The following is a 12,281-nucleotide window of genomic DNA, read 5'->3' on the forward strand; positions in this document are numbered from 1 at the left end:
AGCCTTAAGTCTGCTCTATATATACTTCCTCAACCAAATCACCATTCAAGAAAGCATTCTTGACATCCATTTGCCATAATATCCAGCCTTTGCATGCGCAGCCAAGGTTGCATACTCCTCATCCATGGCAGCACACCAGTTATCATCTGTAACTGTATCATTAAACTTTGTAGGTTCTTTGTAACCTGTCACACTAGCCATATATGCATAATGGCGGGCTGAATAACTAGTGTATGTAAATCTGTCAACTGGTTTTCTAACTCTCTCAGATCTCCGTAATTGTGGCTCACTTTGAGCTTGCCTCTCATGAGGCGGTACATAACGACTTTGCCTTGCCCCAAGCGTCATAACAGATGGAATGCTCAACTCACTATCCAAACTGTCGCTGTTAGATGACTCATAACCTGTTGTAAGTGGATCTGTCACATCCTTAAGCATCTTTTCTTTTTCCTTATCCAATCTCCCCCTCACTGGCATATCCATGTTAGTGGACGTAGGAGTACGACTCTGTAAGTATCCTGACCAAGGACTTACTGTAGGTGACCCATCACATGTAGGACAACTCATAGATGTACTCATTGTAGGTGTATTTTCAGCATTACTAGTGCTTGCTGATCCATCAGTAGCCACTACAACAGGATTACCATACCATGATGTCAGCTCATAAAAAACATCTCTGCTAATCAATGTCTCTTGTGTAGACGGTACATAACACTTGTAAGCTTTCCGGTCTTGTGCATAACCAAGGAACACACTCTTAATAACTTTAGGATCAAATTTCTTCCTCTTTTCATTAGAAACATGCACATATGCAATGCTGTCAAATATCTTTAAGTGTGAAATGTCAGGCTTATGACCATACAACCTCTCATATGGAGTTACATCATGAATTCCTACTGTAGGGGTTCTATGCAGCACATGCACAGCAGTCACTATTGCTTCAGCCCAATAACCATTTGGCAAACTTTTGTGATTCAGCATAGCTCTTGCCGATTCCATCAGTATCCTATTTTCCCTTTATGCCACACCATTTTGCTGCGGTGTATAGCTGCAAGTTAACTGTCTTCTGATCCCATGTTTAGCAAGGTACCTGTCAAAGCAATTAGAGACATATTCTCCACCTCCATCTGATCTAAGACATGAAATTTTACAGCTCAACTCATTTTCAGTATGCTTCTTGAAGTCCTTGAATGCATCAAACACATCATCCTTTTGTTTCAATATGTAAAGCCAAGTATACCTGCTGAAATCATCAATGAAGGATACTTAGTAATGAGCACCACCAAACGAAGCATTATGAGACGGACTCCATACATCTGAATGTATCAACTGCAAGGGTCGTGAGCTATTCCATACATGTCTCATAAATGAAAAGCGTGTTTGCTTTTTAAACTGACATGCATCACATACATGTCCAAAGTCATGATACTTGCACTTAGGCAGCCCAAGCAAAATATTTGGGGCATATTATCTTGAAAGAGGGAATCAAGATTGATCCAGAAAAAGTAAGGGCAATTATTGAATGGCCATCTCCAAGGAACCTGTAAGAGTTGCAGATCTTCCTAGGTTTATTTGGATTTTATCGTAGATTCATTCGAGATTATGCCAGGATATTTGTTCCAATGACGGACCAACTTAAAGGGAAAAGGAAGAGCTTTACTTGGGGAACAGACCAAAACGAAAGTTTTAAAAAACTTAAGGTAGCTATTGCTACAGCTTCAGTACTATTAATTGTGGATCCCAATAAACCATTCGTCGTTGAAGCTGATGCCAGTGACAGGGCAATAGGTGCGGTCTTATTACAAGAGGGTCAACCGGTTGCTTTTGAAAGCAAGAAATTAGACCGTGCAAAACGGAATTATTCCGTTTATGAGAGGGAGCTGTATGCAATAGTACATGCAATGAAGAAATGGAGGCACTATTTGTACAGTGCCAAACTTTTGATCTTGTCGGATCATGAAAGCATTAAGTGGCTTAATGACCAACCGGATCTACAAGAGCGTAAAGCCAGATGGGCCGAACTCCTCCAAGAGTTCAACTATGAGATAATGTATAGAAAAGGAAAGTATAATATAGTGGTTGATGCACTCAGCAGAATGCCCATCATAAATGAATTGAGTTTTACTCAGTTCACTTCCGATTTACTTGAATCTTTAAAAGGAAAATGCCAGGTTGATCCAGCATATTTCAACATATGGGAAGCAATAGAAAATGGGGATCCAAATGGAAGAGCCTCCATTGAGAAAGGAATATCTGAGGACGTTCAACAAGGAAATGGAGCATTAGGGGTTGCTCAAATGGGATTCAAGTGGAAGAATTTTACCATTGATAATGGTTATTTACTCTACAAGGGTAGGGTATGTGTCCCGAAAAATGAAGAAATAAGGCGCCAGATACTCTTTGAGTGTCATGATACCCCTAGTGCGGGACATCCACGAGTTAATAAGACTTATAGTCTTATTAAAAGGCAGTTCTATTGGTCTGGAATGAATAAGGATGTCCTTGACTATGTGGTCAAATGTAATAAATGCCAGGTTAATAAAGCTGAAAGATTGAAAATGGGAGAACTTCTCCACCCATTAGAGATTCCTTCGAGAAAATGGGAGAGTATCTCCACGGACTTTATTGTCGCGTTACCTAGAACACAGAGGGGGCACGACTCTGTGTGGGTGATTGTGGATAGGTTAACCAAAATGGCTAGGTTTATTCCAACTTCAACTGATGTTAAAACACTAGAATTGGCTAGATTGTTCATAGAGAACATATACCGATTGTATGGCCTTCTGGAAAATGTAGTTTCTGATCGTGATAGAAAATTTGATAGTCAATTTTGGCGTGATGTATTTAGGAAATTGGATACTAAACTTAGCATGAGCACGGCGGAGCACCCACAAATAGATGGGAAAAGTGAAAGGGTTAACCAAATCCTTGAAGATATGTTGAGAGCATATGTAAGTAAAAGGCAAACTAATTGGGAAGAGTATTTACCGATAGCAGAGTTTGCATATAATAGTGCCAAACACTCTTCCACTGGATATAGTCCATTTATGCTCATGTACGGGTTTCAGCCCAGAGCTCCTCATGCAGTAGGACTGCATAAGGAAAAGGTTCAGGCAACAAAGGATTTCTTGGGGGATATGAATAGTATGCTACAATTTGCTCAAGAAAATATTAAGAAAGCTCAAAAATCGAGCTAGAGCTTATGCAGATCCTCATCGAAGAGACATCTCCTTTGGGGAAGGGGAATTGGTCTATCTTAAGGTGCCTGAACAAACTAAAACCATGAAAATGGGATGATGTCCAAAGCTTTCACCCTGGTATTGTGGTCCTTTCACAATACTTAAGAGGATGGGAAAAGAGGCTTACAAGCTCCAACTATCTACTGGTAGTAAAACACATCCAGTTTTCCATGTAAGCAAGCTAAGAAAGAAACTCGGAGATATGGATAATTTAATCTTAAATGATAACATTGAAGAGCTATTAGGTGAAAAATCTATTCCACATGAATGAGAAAGAATTTTAAATGTTCGTAACAGACGAACAAAGAATACTATTTATCAAGGATATCTGGTGAAATGGAAAGATTGTTCAGAAGAAAGCTCAACATAGGAGCGAGTAAGTACTTTAAGGAAAAGGTTTCCCAATTTATAGTTGGACCTCCCAACCATCGTTTTTGAGGACAAAACCGATTCTTAAGAGGGAGGAAATGTTGCATTAATAAATGTAACTTATGGGGAGACAAGCACGAGGGATGACCGTCGTGGGGCTTTGGGCACCCGTACGGGTTTAAGGGGAGCTTAGGAAGTAAGTGAGTAATACTTAAATAGTAGAACTCACCAGGTAATGACAGTTGGTAGAGGGAGTCACGATGGGGTGGCACTCCAGCATCTTCTTGAGCGTGGTCGGGTGGAGAGAGAGATTTTCTCGTGCTTGTTTTTCCTGAGAGTGGAGTAGGGTATCAGCTGAGGATAGAAGACATACTTGTAAAAATCGTAATAGAAGACCCTTCGTGAGAAGATCTGCAGGATTATTATCTGTATACACTTTTACAAGCTCAATGCTCTTGCTATCAAGTAGATCTCTAATGAAGTGATACTTCACTTGTATGTGCTATGTCTTTGCATGAAAGACCGGATTCCGTGCTATCATGATAGCACTCTGACTATCACAATGGAGAACAGGTAACTCTATAATGCCAAGCTCTCCCACAAACGTGAAAGCCATAAAGCCTCCTTGCATGCCTCAGTGGCAGCCACATACTCTGCCTCTGTAGTAGACAATGCAACACACTTTTATAGCATGGAGATCCAAGAGACTGCTTCTCCCGTGAAGGTAAATACATACCTAGAAGTGGACTTTCTACAGTTCGCATGACTAGCTTAGTCTGCAATCGTAAAGCCAACGATAGATGCTTTCTGCTTTCCAAAGTAGATGCACAAATCCTTTGTGCCTTTGAGGTATCTCATAATACCTTTCACTGCTTCCCAATGCTTTTTACCAGGGTTTGCCATGTATCTGCTAACCACTTCCACTGCAAAGGCAATGTCAGGACGTGTAGCAACCATAGCATACATCAAAGTGCCAACAAGTGAAGCATATGGTATCTTGGCCATTTGAGCCTTCTCATCATTAGATGTAGAGCTGTCCTTTGCACTAAGTTTCACATATGGAGGTATATGCTTGGAAAAAGGTCATTAACTAGGAGAACATTTGCTCCTACATCGAGGATGACTAAATTAGATTTGTGATTGCTATAGTTGCACATTTCACTTGTAATGTACATCAATCGGATATTAAAACAACATTTTTGAATGGAGAATTGGAAGAGGAAGTACATGCTGTACAAGTTCCAGGCTTTGTTGTGCAAGGCCAAGAGCACAAGGTATGCAAGTTGAAGAATGTTTTATATGGCTTAAAATAAGCTCCACGTGCTTGATACTCCAAGATAGATGCATTTTGACCGCACAAGGTTTGTAAAACAACCTAGTTGAACCACCCTCTATGTCAAGAAGGAAGGGGGGGATTTAGCAATCATCATTCTTTATGTAGATCATATGTTGCTTACTAGATCAAATGAGAGAAATTGTAGGTTTTAGAGCTGAATTGCAGTCTACTTTGTTATGTAAGATATATGGTTGCTTCACTTTTTTGGGGGATTCATTCAATTCACCCAAAATCAATATGATATTGTTATGTCTTAGTTACAATATGTCTAGAAGTTGCTAGTAAGGTTTAACATGCAAAATTGTAAATCCATGAGCACACCTATGAAAATAGGGTTGAAACTTTCAATGCATGATGGTAGTGATCTATCAAATGTTGCTATTTACGTCCAAGCTATGGGTTGCCGTATCTATTTGTACAACACTCGTCTTGACATATAGTATGTAGTATCATAGGTGAGTAGATATCCGTGTAATCCAAGGAAACTATATTAGCAAGCTGTTAAATCACGTTTTTGGATATTTGTAAGGAACACAATCATATGGTTTGTCTACTTGTGGACATTATTTCTTTCTAGGCCAATCATGCATTTCTTGGCTAAACAAGAAGCAACCTATTGTGGCTATCCCATCTTGTGAAGCAGAGTACACGGAAGCTTTCATAGCGGCAATTGAATGCCTTTGCCTATGCCGTGTATTGGTTGATCTTCATGTTCATTTGGAGGGATTCACTCCTATTCTTTGAGACACTGAGAGTGCTATTGCAGTAGCATGGAATCCATTGTTTCATACTTTTTTGAAATACATTGAGATACATTATGACTATGTTAGAGAGAGATCACATGTAGGGGAGATCAGAGATCAACATGATCTACAATCCAATATAGGAGAATGTTTTAGATATTTTCACCAAGGCATTGTTATGTGAAAATATTGAGGAATTGTGAAAATCCTTAAACTTACTACCTTTTGATGATTGATTCACTCCTTGTACACTATCACATTGGCAATAAGGGGGGTGTTAGAATTGGTAAATTTTGGGCAGTGCCCAATGTTTGTGCGGTGTGGACACAACTAAGTTAATAAGTTGTGTCACTCTAGATACTTGAGTATCCATCATATTGGAGCGATTGACTTGTGATTGCTCCTCTTGCAATAGCAATGAGACCAACTCATCAAAAGTATATGCATTGGCATTCTCTTTGGTGAGCAAGTAGAATGTAGAGACAAAACTTTGATATGACTTAAGTAGAGCAGCCAAGACAATAGAGATAAGAGATGCATACGGAATAATCTCATCAATGTTAGCAAGCACCTCTCTTCTTTATTAGAGTAATGTATGCATCAAGTGAATCACCTTTTGTCATATATTCTATCATGAGCTGCTTGCACAAAAAGGCAACATATGTCTTATTACATGCTCAATACAAAGAGGCAAGTACATCCCAAGTCCTTGGCCCAATTGTGCATGATTGAATATGTGGAATGACTTGTCTCTTGCACAAAAGTGCAATCAATGCATGTGCTCGGGAACTCTCGCCCTTCCCATCTTAGCTGATTAGTTGTGTGAGGAGGAGCTGGTATTGACAATCTATTAGTCATGAAGATGAGCTAGATGAACCTACATCATTTGTGTAACAATGCCTATACACTTTCTCTTAGTACCAAATACATAACCCCAGACTTGCTTTGCAATGAAGACATGTTTTATCATGTGTGCCTACAAAGTGTGGTAGTTTGCCAATACAAACACCCCTCAGGAGAATGGCATATTGGAACGGAAGAATTGCAGTGTAATCGAGATGGTGCGTACCATGATGGAGCATCGTCAAACACCTTAGTGAACCTCTATGGGTTGAGATTGTAGCTACTGTAGTTCACATTCTTAATCAATCCCCTACTTCTGATGTTGTTGGTATGACTCCTTATGAGGCGTACTTTGGGTCTAAGCCAGATGTTTTTTATTTTCGGATTGTTGGGTGTGATGCCTATGTTAACATCGCGAAAACACAGTGTGACAAATTTGAAGCGGCTTCCAAAAGACCTGTTTGTGGCCTTTAGCTTGCAATTTCAAGGCTAGTGATTGTATGACCTTGTCAAGCGGGATGCCTACATGAGACATGATTTTCGATTTGTGGAAGTTTGAGCCTCAAAGGGGGATGAGGAACACCTTGTTCTTGGAGATCCCGATGATAGTTGGGCACCTGCGATTGTTCCTCTGGAGCTTCTGCCTCTTGAGGACTCTTCTTCGGATGAGGAGCATAGTTCCTAGCCACCGGACTCACTGGTTGCATCACAGCCGTTAGTGGACCTTCCAGATACTTCAGTAGATGGAGAGCGAGGAGGCGAGCTCCAGTCTCCTCGTTGGGCTCGTGACACTCTTTGTGATGCAGGGACTAAGGGGATCCCTAAGGAGTGGCAGCCGTAGGATATTCTTGGAGGAACTAGGCATAGCACACTGAGCTTGTGAAAACTAATTATTGTTTGATGATTAGTGTCACGCAGGATCGAGAGCCCATCTCCATGAAGGAGGCTTTATAGCATGATCGTTGGTGGAGAGTGATGGAGCAGGGGATGGAGTTGATTGAGAGGAATGGCACTTGGTATCTTCCGCCAAAGCCTCCTTATAAGAAGATCATTGGAGTCAAATGGGTCTTCAAGACCAAGTACTACAGTGATGGCACGTTGGGCAAGCACAAGGCCCACCTTGTTGCTAAAGGTTATTCCCAACGCCCAAGCATTGATTTCCATGATACTTTTGCCTCTACAGCTCCGATGGTTACTATTCGTGCCGTTCTTGCCTTGGCTAGCCATAGGCGATGGCCGGTCTATTAGCTAGATGTGAGGTTTGCTTTCTTGAATGGGGAGTTAAAGGAGGAGATCTATGTTGAGCAACCTCTAGACTTTGTTTCTTTTGATGGTAAGGTGTGCAAGTTGAGGAAGGCTCTCTATGGCCTTAAGCAGGCTTCCCGTGCTTGGAATGAGAAGATTGAGTTTCTCCAAGAGAAATTGGGGTATCGATGTTCCAAGGCTACCCTTACTTTATGTTCACACCTTAGGTGGAGGTCGTGTGTTGTTTGTCCTTTATGTGGACGACTTGATTGTGATCAGGTGACCATACTCACATGGTTGAGCAGATGAAGGTAACACTTCTTGAGAAGTTTAAGATGATGGATATGGGCCTTCTTCATTTCTTCCTAGGTCATGAGATGTATCAAACTTTGAGGGGGATCTCTGTTTCGCAACAATGATATGTATAGGAACTCTTGACTACGTGCAAGATGGCGGCATGCAAGTCTCTTAGCACTCCTATGGACTTGAATTGGAAGGCTACATCTCATTTCGATTCTCTTTTGGCGGATGCTACCCATTATAGGCAATTGGTTGGCTCCTTGATTTGGAGACTGCTCTTCCACGTGAGGCTGGGACTGCGACGGTGATTCGCCACTTTTCTCGTCACCTCCCTGTTTGTCTTCTCCTGCTTGTCCCTGCCCTATCGCTTCGTGAATGCTTGCGGTAAGGACACCTCCAAACCCTATGGTGGAGGCCTTGGAGGATGAGGCTTTGCGGGTCGATCGAGGTGAAGGGGATTCTCCTGCCACGGCTCTTCCTCCTGTCATCAGGGCTTTTGCCGAAGCCTCAATTGTCTTTCTTACGAACCCATTGAGGTTCACCTCGTCCAGCGATTGCGCCGCGATACTGTCGAGCAGAGGTACATTGATTCTGGTCATAATGCTGTTGTACCGCTGGCTTGAGAATAGGGCATGCATCATCTTTGCCTGCAGCTTCTTCTTACCGCCCTTCTTCTTTTGGTTACCATCATTTCTTATGGAGGAACCACCCTTGCCTTTTGCATTGGCAAAGAATGTAGCATCTCCATTGTTGCTTCCTTCTCAGGCTTTTAGCCTCAACTCCTCCTCCGTCAATAATGCTCAAAATTCCTCAAAAGTCAAGACCATTAAGCTTTGCTATTTGTTCCACTTCAGTCATCTTAGAAGGAGGTCTTACAATGAGGACACTCGAACCTTTCACAAAGAAATTGAGACTTACAAATGGATTTGATCAATAGGGCTTTAAATCATTACAAGTGTTGAGAATGAACTTTTGAGCAGCTGAGGTAAAATCAATGAATTCATGAGTGATTTAAATACACAAGTGCCAAGAGACACTGATTGAGTATATAGAGATCCTATTGATGTTGAGTCTCCTTGTTGAGCTAGATGTTCTTGACTTGATTGGCAAGTTGCTCAGAGGATTTTGCGGTTCCTTCGAGAGACCCTTGATCTTGGGATCTATTATCCAGCAAGTACAGGTGCTACATACTTCGTACTTACAAGATGGAGTGATTCAGATTGGGCTGGTGATGTGGATCATCGGAGGTCCACAATAGGTTATTACTTTACCTTGGGTGTTGGTGCTGTTTCTTGGAGCAGTAGCAAGCAACCCACGGTTGCCCTATCTTCGATTGAGGCTGAGTATCGGGTAGTGTCTTCTACTACTTGTGAGACCGTGTCGCTTCGCAGGCTCATGGAGGAGCTTGGCTGCCCGTAGAGAGGTCCTACTGTTCTTCAGTGCGACAATGAGAGTTGCATTGCTTTGGCCAAGAAACTCGTGTTTCATGCTTGGATGAAGCATATGGAGATCTAGTACCATTTCATTCAAGAGAAGATTTTGGATGAGACCATTGCTCTGGTCTACTGCAAGATAGAGGACAATCTTGCAGACTTGTTTATGAAGGCGCTTCCTTAGGCTTTACTTCGACAGTTCTCCAGATCCCTTAGCCAGGGGGTGCTAAAAGATTGGCATTCCCTGGACAGGCAGGCAGGAGCTGACGTCAGCAAGACACGTGGCAGGGCAGGTCAGACTGCAGCTGGTGGTCAGACAGTTTTGTGGAGTCAGCTGCATTTAATGCAGCCGACCTGCCTTATTCGATGTTTTTTTCTCGGGCTATTTATAGGCCCCAGTTTCCACACTCTTGAACAGTTGTGCTCTCAGTTTTTAGGCTGTAGACTGTGGAGACTGCTCTCGGGTTTCATGGAGTGTGAGATCTTCGAGGTGGAGACGTACGCAGACATTCTCTCTGCACCCATGTATATATCTGCATCCTTATACAGCATTCCTCACTGCAGATTTTCTGCATTTTACTGTCTCTTTCTCTCTCTCCTCTCTCTCTCTCTTCACTCTTTGTATTGGTCATACACTTCCGCACTGCTTCACTCTGACATCTACATGGGGTCTTTTGAACAAAGCATCTACTACCACATGATTTACAGTCAAACTGTTGACAGAAATTTTGTTTGAATGTTTGATTACTATGTTCTCTCGAGCAGTGTGTACCAATAGGAAAGGTAGAAAGACACATACTGATACACTTATAATTTTCGATGGATGATCAAGTATGTATATTTCTAAATGCCCCTTGGATGGGTTGATTCTAATATAGCTTAGTCCTTGTTTTGAAGGCCTGTTCCAAGTGTGGGGTTCAATTGAGCCTGAGCAACCCTGCATGTATTTTCTGAAATTCCTGTTTTAAAATTTCTTAGAGTGCAATTCACCCTGTCATCACTCCATGAGCAAGCGGACACCTGTAGGCTGTGACTGTGTCCAGAAGGCAGCTCCATGCTAGCAGTACAGCAGGAGGTACTATGCTAGGAACCAATTGCAGGGACTGCTTACTGTTAAAAGGTTTGCACAATAGTTTAACCAGGATGTGGTCTGAGCCCCTAGTAAATATTTTCCGCAGCATTTCTTTATAGCAGGGATTGATGTTCATCTCTCTTTACTATAGCAGCCCGTTTGATTTTATTTTTACAATTCAATTATGATTTTCAACTAGAACTAAACAAACTTTTGCGTGGAGCCCATTAGATTTTCCAATTCTTATGTCTGTCTGCCTTGCAAAACAGGGTACTAAGTCGGATGTGCAGATACTATCGAGATATACAAAAACTTGAAGACGAGGCAAAAAGGATCAAGAGAGAGTGATTTTTCTAATGCTTAGTCACGTACATTATGTATCATCTGGAGTATCGTAGGATTGCAGTCTCTAACTTAATACTTGGTTTTGAGATGTACACATCAATAATTGTAATTGATCGATACAGAATTATTTTTCATGAAAAAGTTGAGAAGTTTTGCTCTGTGAAATGATTGCATAAGCTTTTATAACCGAGAAGTATTAACGATTGCTATCAAAATAATGGAAATTGAAGAAATGAGTCTTACAATACCACCAATTTTGTCATAAACTTGAGATTGGTCCTTGTAGTTTGAATCTTGATTCTTATGGTGGGAATATTGTAGCCTGCTAGTGCTGGTCATATTTCAGTAAGATTCAAGTTAGAGTTTGTCGAAAACCATCATATCATTGTAACTTGACATCCATGGCACATCTACAGCTGAATGGATGATAACCATTCTGCAGAATTTATATGCAGTATTACCCAAGACAACAATCACGTGTACTTGGTTAATTAATGCACACAGGGTAAAAACCTTGTGATGCAAAGTTGAATCTTACCAGACAGCACGTGTCCTACTCAAGGTTATACAAATCAGTCCTTCAGGCCAGCACAGAGGATCCTAAATGTCAATACTCATCTCAGTCACACTCCAGAATGTTGAAGTAGATGTGTCTAGAAGGAACACAGAGAGAGAGAGAGAGAGAGAGAGAGAGAGAGAGAGAGAGAGAGTGTGTGTGTGTGTGTGTGTGCAATAACTGAAGAAGAATGCTGAATACAATGATGAGGACTGATCAGTCCCTGCATGCAGCCCTAAGCATTAGTGTTTTACGAATAAAAAGAGAGAGAGTGCAATAACTGAAGAAGAATGCTGAATACAATGATGAGGAATGTTCAGTCCCTGCATGCAGCCCTAAGCATTAGTGAGGGCACCAGATCAGGTTGAGATGATGGCAGCACCAGAGTTGGAGAGTGCAAAGCCTGCAAGATACAAATTTGCCAAATGAGGGAGGGTTCCTATATGTAGCCAACTTCCACCAAAATTGGGGGGCTGCAAAAATATGCCCTAAATTTGGTTGGTCGATTGTTTTTGGGAGAGGCAATAAATGCAGGCCGATTGCTCTTGTGCAGTCTGATTGCAATAAATGCGGTCTGTTGATATGGGAGCCCACACATGTGGCACAAAAAATAGTAGACAGGCACAAACCTAGACAGCCTAGGAAATGCACAATAATATGTGCAAACACCAAGAAAAGGCAAGAAATGCACTTAAAAATTGAGAGCTCTCATGTCTCCATTAGACTTTGACACAACTAGGGGAAGATAGATTGACGTGACTAAAATGGTGCTCTTCAATCAAGCTTACAACATTGTGCAT

The 12,281-nt window shown here is 41.5% G+C and overlaps 1 protein-coding gene across 1 annotated transcript in view; it reads left to right on the top strand.

Annotated features, from left to right (window-relative positions):
• Positions 1-11,090, top strand: part of LOC148021232 (uncharacterized) — a 51,468-nt gene extending 40,378 nt beyond the window's left edge. The window contains exon 4 of the mRNA XM_087699064.1: positions 10,850-11,090. Within this exon, the coding sequence (XP_087555190.1) occupies positions 10,850-10,928 (79 nt within the window). The 3' untranslated portion in view covers positions 10,929-11,090. The remainder of the gene's footprint in view (positions 1-10,849) is intronic.
• The last annotated feature ends 1,191 nt before the right edge of the window (positions 11,091-12,281 follow it).

Source organism: Lygodium microphyllum, chromosome 18 (assembly GCF_053477565.2).
Source record: "Lygodium microphyllum isolate KBCC chromosome 18, Lygodium_microphyllum_v1.1.10, whole genome shotgun sequence".
In the NCBI taxonomy this organism is placed as follows: Eukaryota; Viridiplantae; Streptophyta; class Polypodiopsida; order Schizaeales; family Lygodiaceae; genus Lygodium; species Lygodium microphyllum.